This window comes from Alexandromys fortis, unplaced genomic scaffold (assembly GCF_014885135.2).
Source record: "Alexandromys fortis isolate MF-2015 unplaced genomic scaffold, M_Fortis_MF-2015_v1.1 scaffold_6, whole genome shotgun sequence".
Lineage (NCBI taxonomy): Eukaryota > Metazoa > Chordata > Mammalia > Rodentia > Cricetidae > Alexandromys > Alexandromys fortis.
In genome coordinates, this window is record NW_026067902.1 from 20,621,606 (window position 1) to 20,638,361 (window position 16,756).

Below are 16,756 nucleotides of genomic sequence, written 5' to 3' on the forward strand. Positions count from 1 at the left end.
TAATATTGACATCAATACCTTTCAGTTGCTGAGTGGGAAGGGTTGGCCAACTGTTCTCTGCAGTCAGCAGCAGTGGCACATGGGGCAGCTGGAGGCCAGGCCATGTCATTCCTCAGTGAGCCCGAGAGCAGCTTCAGCTCGTCACTGTCGGAGCTTCCTTTGGTGTGCCGAGCCTCTTTGGACTCTGAGTCTGCGGCTCACACACTGAATGAAAGGCAGTTTTGTAGGACGAGGAGGGACATTGCAGTCTTAGTGCCTACATATCCATTCATATTTGAGCGGGATTTTCAGTTTCTTCTGGTTTCCAGCATGATATTGTTCCCCTATCCCCAGCGGATCTGTAAGGGTCGTTATCAAGGGCATGGTTTGGAAGGGTTTGTCTTCTCCCACTAGTTGAAGCCAGGTGAGCTAGTCTTACTTCCAGTAGACATACAGCGGCGATGATGAAGACAGCCTGTGGAGAGTCTCGTGCAAAGTGGTTAAGGAGGCGGTTGACAAAGCACAACCAGATAATGCAAGTCTGTCCTGTAATAAAGGCTGCAAGTTTGATTCTCTTGTGTCAGTCAGAAGCAAAACTGCGGACTTCAGGAGCGGGGAGCTGATTAAATGAGGGCTGTGCTGTGGAGGAAAGCGCTCCAAAAAATGTGACCTATCTGGAGCAGGAAAGGCTGGAAGGAGGGCGAGCCCAGATGGAGGCAGGCGGGAGGCCTTAGCAAGTCCTTATGATTCAGGGGGTTAGGGTTAGAGAGGTGTCCTTGGAGTGTTCTCCTGCGGAAGAGCAAGGTAGCACATTTTTGTTTTTGTTTTCCTGCATCAAGACAGTGAGACAGCGTTCACATCTACATCCCGCTTTATCTGCTGTCGGTACCTGATACATAATCCATGTACTAAGATTCCCTTGATGACACTGAGGAGTGCTTGCTTACGTGTGTGACTGTGGTAGTGAATATGTTCTGAGTCATTGTCTGGAAGCCTAGACTGATCAAGGAGACATTTTGACTTCTAAGTCACTTGCTTCTTAATTCTTTTGGCTTGGTTTAGGATGTCAATGGATATTATAAAAGGAAACCTAGATGGAATTTCAAAACCAGCCTCAAGTTCACGATCACGTTCTGGCAGCAGAAGTTCCAATGCGTCTCTGGAGGTGCTCTCGCCAGAACCAGGGGCCTTCAAGGTAATCTTCCATTTGGAAAGGAATCAAGCTGTCTGCCACAACAATTGAAGAGACCAAGCTTGACTCCCATTTTGTCTTCAGACGGTATTCCCAGGTTCCTGACTTTTCCGTAGATTGTTCAGGATGTGCATGCTAAGTTCTTTTCTCCTCCTCCCCACTACCTTCTTTATTTTTGGGTATGCTTTCTTAGAATCTGTGTTAAACTTTTTGTGTGTTGTTTGACTTCATAGGGAAACTTTGTATTCCGGTATCTAATATACACCCACTGACATTTACTATGAAAATGGCTTAGTATTTAAAAATAGATGGTTCAGGTAAACTGCTTGCCGCGTACTGTGAGAACCTGAGCTTGAGCCCCCAGAACCACATAAATCTGGGTATGCCAGTGTACATCTGTACGTCCAGTGTGTCTGTGGTGAGGTGGGGGCGTGTTGGAGACAGGAGAACTCCCCAAAGCTTTTGGCCTGCTAACCTGCTGGCCACAGTGCCTAACAACAGAGACCTTGTTATGAAGAGACCCTGTGTTATGAAGAGACCCTGTGTTGTGCACTTGTCCGTTTATTCTTAGAGTCCCTTTTGCCCTTGAGAGTGGTCCTAGGGCTGCCCGTCACTGTGGTGGCATGTCCCACATGTGGGTCCCTCCCAGCGGCTGAGGCTGGGGGGCTGGGAGTGGAAATAAAATAGGAGACTGGGGTTCACCCAGCATGTGCGTCTCATTAGAAGACTCTCATTAGAAACACATCTCATTCACAATTCAGAACCACTTCTGAGTCCTTCAGCTCGCTCGGCATCGGGCCAGGGGACGGGGCTGCTGCTGTGGACAGCGGGGAGCAGTGCTCCTGGCTCCTGAACAAGGCTCTTTGGGGCCAGTCTCAATTCTTCCAATTATTACTTAAGGTGGGGGGGGCAATGGTATCAATTTAATTTTCAGTGAAGTTGCACTTCATTAACGTTTCTAGAACTCCAGTGCTGGTGTGGGTATTTACACATCTCCATAGGGCTTTCATTAATGTTAAAGGCTACGGTATGTGAAGTTTTAAGAAAACGTATTATCCTTTTAAGTGTCTTTGAGTATGAGTATTGTAATTTGGAAATTCTTTTGTTGAAAATGATTTTCAGATTGACATGGCCAACAAGTTGAATTCTAATAAGGAGGGCCGCTCATCCAGTAGTAGTGTGGAAGGAAGAAGAAATAGTCATGACTGTAAGTGGGCAGACGACTCTGAGCGCACAGACCCAGCCAGAGAGGGCTCAGATGAAGACCTGGACTTGGCTCAACCGATGGTCCCCGAGCCTTCAGGTGGGGTGATCGCTGGGTGATTGGCTGATGATAATCGCAGATACTGTATTTAAAATATTAGAACTATACTTTTTCAGCTAAGTATAAGCAATAAACCAAAAAGGAAACATGCTTTTGGTAAGAAATTAATCATGTTTTTTAGTCTTTAAATACATTTAGAAATATAACAAAGCATGTTACTTGATAAGATTATTATTATTTTGCTCATATTACATTCATTAAAGGGGAGTATTTCTGTATTGTATGGCGTGGTTCACAGGTCAGTTTTGATGCTGTGTTAGGCCATTTCTAAGTACCGTTAAGGGTAACCCCAGTGATGATGACTGATCCTGATGTCTTAGGAGCTCTTTTTCTCATGATATTGAACTAATTCTGGTCAGACTGAGTTAGAACAGCAGTTCTCAGTTGTGAGGTGCAGACCTCTGGGGACGTGGGTGTCTCCGAGACTCTCGCAGAGACCCTGGAAGGTGAACACCATTTTCATCCCACACTGAGGTGCCACCTGCATTTTGGCCTCCTGCCCTGGTAAAATGTTCTGGGAGTGATGATCCAGAAGTAATGGTGAGTCGGCTGCTTGGGCTGAACTGCCAGTCCAGACCCTGGCACCAAACTGTACGGGGCTGCAGTTGTTACACAGCTAACAGGGTTGCTGAAATTACCTAACTGGCTGTGCCCAGCATCTCTTTATATACTTTTTCATATTGTGTGAGTTTGTTCAAAATACGACCTGGCATATGAACTAACTGTGGACAGTGAGCCTGGGAATGCCAGGACTGGTAGCTGGGAATTAAACTAGAAGCTATTGTATTTGAAGTTTGCAAACAGCATCATCTTAGTAACCTCTTTATAGGTTGATGTTCTCTTTTGATGTCTTCCCTCTTTTTCTCTTAAAAAAGTAGAGATGTACATTATAGGCAAACATCACTGACTCTGGGCTCTTACTTAGCATGATGCTCCTTTTCGAATGATCTGACCTGGGAATTCTAAGACTTAGTACTGGAGCATTGGCGCCCATTTCGAGTTTGTCAGTTTTCACAGGGGGTAACTGAGGGGGTAGCTGGTAGCTAAGTGCTCGCACTATGGGAGTCAGACACATGTGGGTGGAGCTTACCGTTTGTTTACTAGTTAGAACACTTTGAATATGCATGTAATTCAGATACAAATTTGCCTCAGTTTACTAATCAAAAGGAAGAGAGAATGCATTGGGCTGCATGAGACTGGCCAGGGCATATGAGTAAATCACTTTGCATTGTGCCCATTGGGCAAGTCTACCATGACAGGTGCTGTGATTACCATTAGTTGTTACGTTGTCAGTTAAGCCCTGAATGAGAAAACCTCTAAAGTCCTTCATTTCAAATAAGATATCACCTGTTATCGTCTTGTCACAAACATCTTTATGTGATTCAGAAAATCAAAGAGAGAGAGAGAAAGAGAGAGAGAGAGAGAGAGAGAGAGAGAGAGAGAGAGAGAGAGAGAGAGAGAGCAGAAAAAGACATGTTTGTGGATGTGGAATCAGTGTGTTTACCCACTCTGTGTGAATACCTACCCCGCGTGACCTGCCCTCTACTGGAGTTCTCTGGTACATGTCTCCTCTTTCAGTTAGTCTGAAACAGTTTAAAAGAGGGTCCATGTCTCAGTCTTTACTTTGGATTTTGCAGGTTTGGATATAGACAATCTAGCAGGATGGAGGAGAAACAACTTGGGACTTAAAATCATAAGAGAACCATTTCTGTGCCCAGTGCCATAACTTATTACCCTTTTAAAGGGTCCTGAGGTCCCACTGTAGAACAGAGATAAATTTCTGCCTCTCAGTGTGATCGGATGGTTATATGAGAAGACTCTCAAGAAGTCACTTTGTCCATGAAGTTTGTACTTGATACTAAATGTATTAGGTGTTACCATTGGCCGTCAGTATTGATACTAAATGTATTGGGTGTTACCATTGGCCATTGGTATTGATACTAAATGTATCAATTGGCCATCAGTATTGGTTGAATGAAAGAACAAGAAGTAAAATCAAAGCAAAGCTTTGCTGTTTTATCAAACCTCACATTGATTTCTCCCTTTAACACAATGCAGGTGATCCCAAGCTGGAAGAGCCAGATGCTCAGCTCCTAAACGCTATTCGTAAGATGCACAGACTCGATAAGATACTGGCCAAAAGACAAAGCAGAGAGAAGGAAGTTAAAAAGCAAGGTGCAGAAATGAGGATTAAGCTGTGGGAAGAACTCAAGATAAGAACTGTAAGTCAGTTTCCTCGAATAGTAAGAAAAGTGTGGCCTGTGGTGGTGGTGATGTGGTTCTGCCTTATTGATATGTTTCGCAAAAGTGGTGGCAGTGTGTGTGTGTGTGTGTGTGTGTGTGTGTTGGGATGGATATTTTCTGGAGCCAGAGAGGATAATTGAGCTGTGACATTTCAGCCTTCTGGCCCTGCTCTGACACACTCATTACCTGTGGGCAAGCCCAGCAAACCTCTCTTGCTAGCATCTGAGTAGGAAGGGATGTGATGACGATTTTTATGAAAGATGTATACCTGCTTTTTCTCCTTTGAGTTTATAGTTTGGAGAGAAATAGACAAGCACTCACAAAACCTTAAGTCATTATTGGTGTTATTGATTAAGTAACCCTTCGGGACAAACGAGTCACAGGGCTCACTACATAACGTGCTGCCCAGACTCTCTTGAGAAGTTACAAAATGGCCTCAGCCTGGGCTGGGCTCCATTTGCCTCCCTGTTGCCGCATTTCTGGAGCCTGATTTCAACTTTCTGTGGCCTTCGCTGGTCTCTTGTTCTCCATAGCATCAAGAGGTTGCAGTTGAACAAATGTTGGCACAGTCTCAGAGCCACTGACTCAGAGGAGAGCAACTGTGAGAAAGGGATTCTGTGGTAGCACACGGCCCTTGCTGACAGTCATCCTTGCCACAGGCTAACCTCAGAGGAAGCTCCCTAAGCAGTGAGAGTCAGAATGGAGTGAGCAGGGATACATTTGTATGGGCCTCCTGGGAAGACCATCCTGGTGGGCAGAGAAACTGCTGTCAAATTTAAACAAGAGGATGATTTTATATAATTTAGCAGAAAAAGTGAGTCTGTTTTCTGCTGAAACACAAAACAAATTTTAATTTGTATAAAACTAAGAATTACAATTAGAAGCATAATAAAACATGAGGACAATTTTGAAATTTCAGTTTGGTGGGATACCTGTGGATAACTCAATACACACACACACACACGTAACTCAATATATATTTGTATGTACCTATGCATCTCTCTCTATATATAGACACACACATATATGAAGATACTTTAAACTATAACACTATGTATGTAAGTTCTTTTCTGGGATTTTGGAGAAACAGTAAATTGTAGCAGATTTCCTAGGCAAAGGAATGCAAATGAATGACCCCTCCGTGTACATACCCAATTGAGAACTGGGTTGAAATAAGAACGGACAGGTATTTTTACCTTTCTTTTTCATATTTAAACTTAAACTCTTCTTCCATCAGTCTGCAAAAAGTACTGAAGACTTGGAAAATGATGAGGAGTTGGAAAACACGAAAAAGTTTTTGTGTTTGACTTCGGAATCTGCAGGAACAGCTGGTAAGCAGAGGGAGGCTGCTAAGCCCTCTTGTCCCAGGTTGGCATGTGCTGCCCCTTTTCTCTGTGAGTTGGCGCGTTTCAGAGGAAGAGATGATCGCATTAGATAGGACTGGAGGGAAGTGTCTGAGGGTAGGTCTGTTTTAGTGTTTTCAGGGTTGTATCTAGGGAGAGGTGAGAGGGCAGAGGAAACACTGAAGCCAGTCCGGGATGTCTTTGCATTCATTTCCTGTCCTCTTAGATCCTCTAGATGCTACTTCATAACCTCAGTCCTCTCCCTGCTGAGGTCTTGTAAGCAGATGTTTCTTTCCCGCCCACCAGTTCTCAAATAACCAACTCAGAGGTTGAATATGAATTATAAATGCTCAGCCAATAGCTGAGGCTTATTCCTAACTAGCTCTTACGCTTTAAGTTAACCCTTATTCTTATTTATACTTTGCCACATGGTGGTACCTTTATTAGTATAACACATTCATCTCCTGCTCCCTCTGTGTCTGGCTGGAGAGATTCCTCTGACTCCCATCATTGTTAGTTTGGTCACCCCACCGATACTTCCTGCCTGGCTACTGGCCAATCAGCGTTTTATTAAACAAATTTGAGTGGCAAATCTTTTAAGTGTACAGCAAGATCTCACCAGAGATCTCTCAGTCCTGTGCAACCCCTTTGTAAAAATCTATTGCTGGTTTGCCCATTTCTTATTATCTCACAGCCCTACCTTCAGAGGCCAGCTAGTTTGCTTCTTTCTTTCTTTGATTTTTTTGTTTCCCCGTCTCTCTGTATGCTTCCTCCTCTCCTCCCTTCTTTTACAGCAGGATGGTTTCAGACTCCCCTTCCACACGTCACATACGTGATACTCCAGTTTTGTGTGGGTACGGCTGCTCTAAGCAGGGCCTCTGAGTTCTGTGAGAAGGCTGGGTTCCTTTTGTCCTTACAAAGGGAATGTTTAACATTTCAGAACCCAAATGCCTGATTCAGGCTCCTGGAAGAGTTCTGGTGGAGGTGTGGTTTGAGGGAGAGTCTCTTCACACTTGCTTCTGTCTGAGTCCAGCACTGAGAGCTCAGAACCTTGAATAATTGTTTTTTTTTTCCCAGTCAAGAATTTCTTTTATTGTTGTCAGTGTTTCTGCTGAATATATCTCTCCCAGCATGCGTATTGCCTTTTCTGTGATGAAATAGCATTGATGTCTATGGCACTTTGATGTTCCTGCTTAAAGCTTTAGGTATGCTCATTACTACTGTGCACCAGACTTTTCTCCTAAGAGTCTGGGTGCTCCGTCTGCATTGCCCCGTCTAGATTGAGGGACTTCTTTGTCAGTGAACTTTTCCAAGTCTCTGCTGGTTTTAATGAAAGTGATAAAACATACGCTGGAAATAGGACAGCCTGTTAAATGACTAGTCCTGGCAAAACATGATAGCCATCTGCAGAAGAATGAGACTAGACCCATGTCTCTCATCCCATACAAAAATCAATTCAAAGCAGATCCAAGTCCCTAGTTTAAACCCACAGCACTGAAACTGCTAGGGACACTTTAGGATACAGGCATTGAAGGAGTGTTCTGAATGGAACCCAATACCGTAGAAAATAGACCCAAGAATTGACAATGGGATTTTGAGAAACTAAAAACACTTGATGGGCCAATGAGATGGCTCCGTGGGTAAAGGCACTTGCATCCAAACCTGAAGACCTGGGTTCAAGCTCCAGAACCCACTTGGTAGGTGGAGAGAACTGATCCTACAAGTTGTCCTCTGACCTCCCCATACCACACACATGCACATACATGCACATGAGAAATGAACAAATATATATTCAAATAAATTAAAATCTTTGACACAATGAAAGGAGCTAACTACAAACTGAACTGAACAGAGAGCCTGCAGACCAGGACAGATATTCTCAAAAGGAGAAGTGCAAATGACTAGTAAATATTTGTTAAAGTGTTAAGCATCCTTAATCACTGCAGAAATATCCATGAAAATGACTTAGGTATTCTGTCTCACACAAGTCAGAGTGACCGTCCTGGAGAAAGCAAACGACAGGTACTGGGGAGGATGTGGGGAAGGAGGAACTCTTCCCCACTGGTCGGGGTATAAACTGGTGAAGCCACTGTGGAATCAGGGTGGAAGTGCCTCGGAAAGTCCAACCAGGACTGCCCTACAGCCTAGCGCCACCACTCCTGGGCATCTGCCCCAAAGACTCCTGTTCTTAGGTAGAAATACACACACACTTGCGTTTTCTGCGGCTCTATTGACAACAACAAGAAAAGGAATCAGTCTGGCTGTCCATCAAAAGGTGAACATATAATGAAAATGCAGTTTATGCACACAGTGGGGTTTTATTGAGCAGTAAAAAAAAAAAAGTGAAGTTTTCCAGAAAGGAGCTGATTTGCAGGGAGGTCGCCCAGTCTCAGAAAGACGAAGAGTACACTTCCTTGTTCCTATGCTGATCCTAGATCCTACTTTTTATGTGTGTGCTTATGTGGAGCGAGTGTGTGCAGAGGTCAGGGAACTAGAAAATGGCCCAGGAGAAGGGGAAAGGCAACACTGAGGGGGGCATTGGGCAGTGTAATAGAATTCAGAATATGAAAGTAGGCTGAGTGACGGAGGCATTCTCAGTTAGGATTTCCTTCGTCCTAGCTTGTGTCAAGTGGGCATAAAACTAGCTGGCACACTGAAGTCTAACCACAGAGAGTGTCTGTGTCCTTTGGAAAGTAGGGTCTTCCCTTGCTGTGACCACAGAAGTGCCAAATATTTGTACATCAGCCACTGGGTGGCAGCATCTAGTCACAACCTGTTCTTAAAGGCCCAAAGCTCTTAGTAGGGGACCTAGTTTGTCTTGAATTTAAATTATGCACCTACAGTTAGTGCAACCTGATTCCTAGAGGTCTTCCCTGAGTAACAGCTCCTCAGAGGAGACTCTGTTCTGCCCGGCAGCAGCTCCCTTTTTCTTCTCTTAAGAGTCTAGTCTTCAGCATTTCTCTCCTACACCATTTAGTTTTAGTCTCTCTCTCTCTCTCTCTCTCTCTCTCTCTCTCTCTCTCTCTCTCTCTCTCTCTCCTTCACCATTTAGTTTTAGTCTCTNCTCTCTCTCTCTCTCTCTCTCTCTCTCTCTCTCTCTCTCTCTCTCTCTCTCTCTCTCCTATTCTTATTTCCCTGTGGTATAACTATTAGTTTACCTGTTGTGTATAACAAATTACCCTCATAACCTGGTATATTAAGCAAATCCTCTCTTGGAATTTCATCCATTTGGAGAAGTGTGGCTGGGCGGTTCTGACGAGGTTTCCTCCTGCCACAAGCTGATGGCCATCTGAAGGCTCCAAGGAGGAGCCTGAGGCAGCTCCTAAAATCACTCACAGCGCTTCCTGGGAGATCTTAGTTCCCTGCCCACCTTTGACAGACTTTTTAAGTTTCTCATGAATTCCATAAATTCCACTGTAGAATACTTATGCGTCCTTACAACAAGGCAGCTTGTATCCCTTAGTACGGGGAATGAGTACTCAATAGATTGGGTTATAGTTAGCATTTCCGTGATTACTAGACAATAGTAAAAAGAATATGGTGTCTAACATAGGCTCTTTCGTGTACCAGGGAATTGGCAGGTTTCACATATTTATTAGCAGATTTATTGATTTTGTAGAGCTCTTTTGCTACCTCATTTGGGGACTACTTTGGCATATTTCCCCAAAGTCTAAGTGATATGGAGAAAAGAGTTTTTATAAATTTATGATTAACTATATTGTAATTTTTAATTATACTTGATTGCATAATATTTTATAATTAATTATATAATGCTATTTATTCTGATAATCTTTAGTTGTATGCCTTGGATTTTGTTAATTTTAAACATATCAACCAGAAAAAAATATTACTTTTTTGTCTTCTTCAATAATTGTTCTCATTCTCAACACTAACCATAGGTTTAGTGTTGAAGATTATTCAACCCATTTCAACACCTAATTAAATTATTATGGATTTCTTTCTTGATAAAATTAACATTTTTAAACTAACAGATTTAAACAATGAATCTATCTTTTACTCCTAGGTCAACCCTTCTTGCTTGTGGAAGATTATTATTTTAGTTGGTACTGATTTGAATGATTGAATTTATTCAGATTTATTCAGAAATTTTTGTTTCTATAAAGCAGGATTAGAGGCAGAGAGATGGCTCAGTGGGTTGAGGTACTGGCCGCCAAGTCTGATAAACCGAGTTCCATCTCAGAACCTGCATGGCTGAAGGAGAGAAAGAGCTCCCTTAAGTTGTCCCCTGACCTCCACATGTGCACTGTGACTTGAGCATGCCCAGCATATATACACATCTATGCACATAAACAAACAAATAAGTAAACAAGAAGAAACAAAATGCGGCAGGATTAGGTTGTGTGTGTACATGTGTGAGCATTTGCATGTGCTTGCACAGATGTTGTAGTGTGAGGGTGGGAGTGGGAGTAGGGTGTGTGTGTGTACATGTGTGAGCATTTGCATGTGCTTGCACAGATGTTGTGGTTTGAGGGTGAGATTGGAGTAGGGTGTGTGTGTGTACATGTGTGAGCATTTGTATGTGCTTGCACGGATGTTGTAGTGTGAGGGTGGGAGTAGGGTGTGTGTGTGTGCTTTGTTATGTCAGCTTCAGAAAATGAGTGGTCATGGCCACCCATTTATTTCTATGCTTTGAAACAGTTTACATAACATGGGGATTATCTGTTCCCTGAAAGTCTGAACAATTTCACTGGGAAACCCATCTGGCTCAGATCATCTTAGAGGCATTCTCTGACTGTTTCCTTCTCGGCATCTGTCATGTCCACCGTCCTCTTGTTTTCTGGTTCTCTGACTCTCCCCGGTGTCTCTCATGCCCACTGTCCTGTCCCCCTGTTTGCTGGTTCTCTGACTCTTCCTGGCATCTCTCATGCCCACCGTCCTCCCATTTGCTGGTTCTTCTGGAGTCAGTTTGGACAGGACTCCCTCACTCTAGACTTAAAGTCTCCACATACACAATAAGGAAAGCCCCACTAACGCAGCATCTCAGATCAGTATCTTATTAGTCATTCTCCATTTTGTGTGTCTTCTCACTATGTCTAATTTTGTTCTTGGTTTTCCCTACTTGAAAAAATAAGAGGGAATTAAGAAAAAAATAAGCCTTTTAATTTTAGCATAGCTCCAAATTGGCAGAAAAATTACAAGGATGGTACAGAGATTTTTTTTTTTTTCTGTCTACACCACCCCTTCAGGGATACCTTTCATGAGTGTGGTATGTTTGAAGTGAACCAGATCTTATTAAGAAGAGTCCAACTCTATCCACTTTATTCACATTTCTTTAGTTTTTAACCTAATTTTCTTTTCCTGTCCCAGGATTCCACGCGTTACATTAGCCTCCTTTGTCAGCTCCTAGTTGTGACACTCCTGCTTCCTGTTTGAGATGATCTTGGCAGTGCCGAGGCACACTGGTCTGGCATTTTGTAGCTTATCCACCAGTTGGAGTTGAGCTCATGATATTCCCATGATCAGACTGAATTGCACACTCTTGGGAGAAGGATGGCGAGGATGGCAGGGTTAGCGTGCCATTTTCATTACGTCACGGTGTTAGCTTGCGTACCGACCGCGCTGTCGATGCTCACATCCCTCCCTGGCTGAGGCAGTGTTGGTCTGAGTTTTCTGTTTTTGTAAAGTCACTCCCTCTCCCTCTGGCCAACTGTTGCTTTTATGAGGAAGAAACTCTGCATAGTCTCCATCTGAGGAGTGGGGAGCCTTGCTTTGCCTCACTGCGGGCAGCCCATGGGCCTACATTATTCCGTGTTATTCCGCAGGGGAGATGGATCTGTTTCTCTTTTACTCACGCACATCTGTATCAGCATTAGACTGATAAAAGTGGGTTTTGGTTTTATACTTTGAGGTAGATTTCAGTGAACTTTATTGGGTTGGCTCCACTTTCCCATTTTGGCCACGCGATGGTCTCTTAGCTGGTACCTGCCTCCCTTTGCCTCATTTCTGTCACTGTGGGATTTGTTCTGTGTCTCTTGCCAGGCATATCTTCTCGTTTTGGTTTCTTCTATATTTCCAACCCAAGCTTTGAATCAGGCTTGTCTCCAAGGAGCCCCGATTCCTGTCACTGGAGAGTGGCATTTAACATCAGCATCTAGATGCCAGGTGCAATTTCCACTAGGAAAAGAAATGTGTGTGCGTGTACTAACCCCTTATGGACATGTCTGTAAATGTGCCGATATGTAGCCTTCTCTGTATGACCCAAAATTGAGTTTGCACACACTCGTGTGTCTGCCTGTACTCCACCACCCCACGTGGACCATGTGGCCTAACCCTCTTGCTTATCTGTCATGTTCTAGCCTTCTCTCACCCTCTGCCATCTCCTTACTTAACTCTTCAGTTGCACGGCACACAGACAGTGTCGCTAACCCATAGAAGACACTTTGGTCACCTGCAATGTAGTCCTCACATTTAGTTCCTGTTGCCTTTGGTCTTTCAGGCCCCATTTTTCAGAGAGAGAGTTTGGGCACCTTTTCATCTGTTTCTGTTTCACAAGCTTGCACTCCGCATTTGTCGCACATCTGGATGGTCTCGCCACATTTCTGCATTTCATATGCAGGATTCCTCAGTCTCTTAGCGAGTTTTTCAAGAGATCTACTAATGTTGATTTTCGCTCTTATGTTCTGGTGGTAAATGCTTTTTAAAAAGACATGCATTCACAATTACTGAGTGATCTAGAATAGTTTAATTGCCCTAAAAGAACCCATGTGTGAACCCTCATTCAACTCTCCTTTCTTCCCCCACCTTCTAGCTGCCACTAAGTTTTACTTTATTTATCATTTCACACTTTTAAGAATGTTGTATAATTGGAATTATCAGTGAAAACCTTTCCTGACTTCATTCTTTCACTCAGAAGTACATACTCATGCCTTTTGCTGACACGGTAGATAGTCTTTGTTTGTTGTGAATAATATTTCGTTCAATTGATCAATATCTCTTCTAGCTGCATTTTTGTTGCTGTGATAAAATATCCTGACAAAAAGCAATTTAGGGAAGAAAGAATTAGTTCCCAGTTCCCTGCTGCAGTCGTCACTGTGAGAAGTTACAGCAGCAGAACTTTGAGATAGGTGGTCACATCACACCAGTGAGGGGGACAGGTGGTCACATCACACCAGTGAAGGGGACAGGTGGTCACATCACACCAGTGAGGGGGACAGGTGGTCACATCACACCAGTGAAGGGGACAGGTGGTCACATCACACCAGTGAAGGGGACAGGTGGTCACATCACACCAGTGAAGGGGACAGGTGGTCACATCACAACAATGAAGGGGACAGGTGGTCACATCACATCAATGAAGGGGACAGGTGGTCACATCACACCAGTGAGGGGAGATAGGTGGTCACATCACACCAGTGAGGGGAGACAGGTGGTCAAGCAGAACGGGTGCTGGAGGCAGGAACTGATGCAGAAGCCATGGTGATGATTACTGCCTTACTCCTCATGGCTTTCTCAGACTGCTTTCTTATAGAACTAGGACCACATGCAAAGGATGGTACCACCCACAGTGAGCTGGGCCTTCCCATGTACTTGTCTGTAAGCAACCTATAGGGAGACATTTTCTCATCTGAGACTCCCTCTTCTCAAGTGACCCTCTAGCTTGTGTCAAGCTGATGTAAAACTGGCCAGGATAAAGATACATTATGATCAGATTAGTTAATATGAAAATATAAAAAAATCACTGCTAAAGAAAAAAAATGTTTAGCATTGCAATGTCCTTTATTCTGCATGGAGCTTAGCTAACATGGAAGTTAGTTCCTAACTTCCATGAGTCTCCCAAATATACTCTCTCTTTTAAATTAAAAACTGTGTGTGCGCACGCATGCACGTGTGTGGGCACGTGCAGGTAGGTGGGAGTGCCTGTATCACGCATGTGTGGAGATCAGAGGACTCTGTGGAGTTGGTTCTCTCCGTCCACCTGTACTTGGGATGGAGCGCAGGTCTTAAGGCTCGTGCAAGTGCCTTGGCCCATGGAGCCATCTTGCAGGCTTTGTTTATGTGGCCCAGACTGGCCTTGGATTTGCTCTGAATTCCTGGGCCTCTTGAGTCTTCTCCCTGTTGCTGAAATTGCAGGTTTTTTTTTTTCCATCCTGCCCAGCTCAAAGGCATTCTGCTAATGGCTGACTATACCTTTAAAACTTCAACTTGGAGGCCTAAAATAAAGAGGAAAACATAATTCTGTTACCGACTGTGCACATTGCCTGTGTCACAAATGCTGGGATCTGCCTGGGTCACCAACAGAGAATGGGATGCTCTAGCATGTTCTCCTGTGTCTAGGAAGTGCTGTCTGGCCGTCCTCTGCAGTCCGTTTCCAGGGCTCATGTGATGATGACTGCCATGTCAACTTGGGAGCCACACTGACTTTTCCAGAAACAGCAGACTGAGGAATAGTAGAGAGGTGTTCAATCCTTTCTCTCGTGTCCATTGTGTAGATTATCTTACTTTGTGGACGTTGAACATTCTTTTTTCTCTTTTTGTATCAGTAGAGCCCTCGCACTGTGAGTTTGAAGACGACTTTTTCTCAGTGTTTCATACTCAGATTTCTCCAGAAAATTATGAAAATTGCATGCAGAATATGAAGACAGGTATGTTTAATTCATGTGATTATATAGATTGCCACAAGAGGATGTTGGCTGTATACGGAAATAGCCATGGATGAAGGGGACTTGGTACAATTTAGAGTAAATGGATGAAGAAGAAGGAGCTAGAGTTTGCACAAGGGCTTAGGCTGAGCTCAATGGCAGAGAGCTCGCCTAGGACTTGGAAGGTACTAGGCTCAGTCACAGCACTACGAACATATGTGGCAAATAATCCTTTGTGAGTTGATCCATGGTGAAGTCACTGACTGAAACTTCTTTATTGCATCTGATTACTGGATATTTGAAATTTTGCATGATAGTTTTTAAAAAGTAGATAGCAGACTACCTGTTCCTCTGGCTCTTACAGCCTTTTTTTTCCCCACAATTGTGATTACATGATCACTTTTAAGTTTTTCAATACTAGATTTTACCTGTGAGGAGGGAAAGAAATGATGCATTGATCAAAACAGAAAGGAAACCTTTTTCAAACACAGAGAGGATTTCCTCTCCCCTGACGTGCTCTGAGCCTTAGGTGCAGGAGTTGTCTTTAGATGTATCACTGGGGCTGGACGCTCCACCATCGTTTGTTCTCTGCATTTTGATTGGTTGTGAGAGAGAGGGGGAGATTATTCTCTGCAGGAAAGAGCCTCCCAGTTGGTTATCTAATAGCAAGTGGTCAGTCCTCAAATCATATCATACAAGTAACTTTATGCAGACTGAGCAGATTGCATTTAAGTGTTTGTGTATCTGTATAATATGTATGTCTCAATAATTAAAGGAAAAGAGGCCATGATTTGGAGATACAGAGAGCAAGTTAGGTACCTGGTAGTGGTGGTGGTAGGGGTTGGAGATAGGAAAGAGAAGGAGGGAAATGATATAATTGTATTTTAATTGAAAAACTATTTTAAAAGGTAGGCTGTCACTGATAGAAATCTGGCTTAAGGAGGATGGGGAGAAAATAAATCTAAAACAAAGAAAAAGTCCATACTCTGTTTCTGGGTCAAGAATTTAAAAATTATTTCTTCTATTTATGTTTTTAAGATATATTTTAACATAAAATTAAATGAATTTTTTGTATGATTCACAATTGTAATTATGAGATCACTTTTAACTCTTCCAATACTAGATTTTACCTGTGATGTGCCATTGATTAAAACAGAAAAGAAACTCTTCCCAAGTACAGAAAAGATTGAGCTTAGGAGTAAACTCAGCCAAGATTTTATTAAGCGAAACATTGAGGTAGGTATCTCATGATTCGAGAGACAATGTGGGAGTAAGCCAGGGCAGAAAGGGTCACGGTGTGCAATTTATTCGTTGTCTCTCTGTGTGTGAGGGTGGTGGTGTGTGCACATGTATGCATACGTGGTGCACATGCCTGTACAGGCTTTCTAGTCTACCTACATCATGTCTCCCATCCTGCCCTGCCCTGCCCTGTCTTCTGTTCTATTCTGTCTCTTTCAAAACAGCTAGCTGCAGCTAGGCTTTATTTGATCACTCAGGATAGTCTAGTTTCTGAAACAGAAAAGGGCTTTGAGCAGTACTTCCCTCCAGATTTTAATTTGTACATCACTAAAGTGTGCATGCCACTATTTATTTATCAACTCATTTTCGTTATGAGACTTGATATTGTAGCTCCTGCATTTAGAACTTGGAGTGAAAAGCGTTCCTGGCAGAGCAGCAAGGCTGACTTAGAGAGACCAGCTGGTAATCTACCCCTCTGGCCCCACCTACTGATCCCCCTTCCTACCCCCCTCAGCACCCCCTCCTATCCTCCCCTGATCCCCCAGCATTTGGTCACTATCTTTGATTCAGGGGTCCATCCTTGGTGCACCACAGTTCAGGTAACCTGATTTGGTTTGTCTTTAAGGTACACACAGATGAGTTCAGGGCACAGGGACTTCTTTATTAGCCCAGAATGCTAATTAACTAATCTACAAGATATGTCTGTGGGTGTTCGACAGTAACGACTTGGACAGCTAGTCACTGGGAAGCCACATTGCAGGAGAGAGAGAGAGAGAGAGAGAGAGAGAGAGAGAGAGAGAGAGAGAGAGAGAGAGAGAGAGAGAGAGAGAGAGAG

The 16,756-nt window shown here is 43.5% G+C and overlaps 1 protein-coding gene across 1 annotated transcript in view; it reads left to right on the forward strand.

The window, feature by feature from the left end:
• The window catches only part of Fsip1 (fibrous sheath interacting protein 1), a 115,963-nt gene that overhangs the window by 2,912 nt on the left and 96,295 nt on the right, over window positions 1-16,756 (forward strand). The window contains exons 2-7 of the mRNA XM_050134009.1: window positions 1,042-1,174; window positions 2,294-2,474; window positions 4,554-4,717; window positions 5,977-6,070; window positions 14,587-14,685; window positions 15,806-15,918. Coding sequence (XP_049989966.1) covers window positions 1,043-1,174; window positions 2,294-2,474; window positions 4,554-4,717; window positions 5,977-6,070; window positions 14,587-14,685; window positions 15,806-15,918 — 783 coding nt within the window. The 5' untranslated portion in view covers window position 1,042. The remainder of the gene's footprint in view (window positions 1-1,041; window positions 1,175-2,293; window positions 2,475-4,553; window positions 4,718-5,976; window positions 6,071-14,586; window positions 14,686-15,805; window positions 15,919-16,756) is intronic.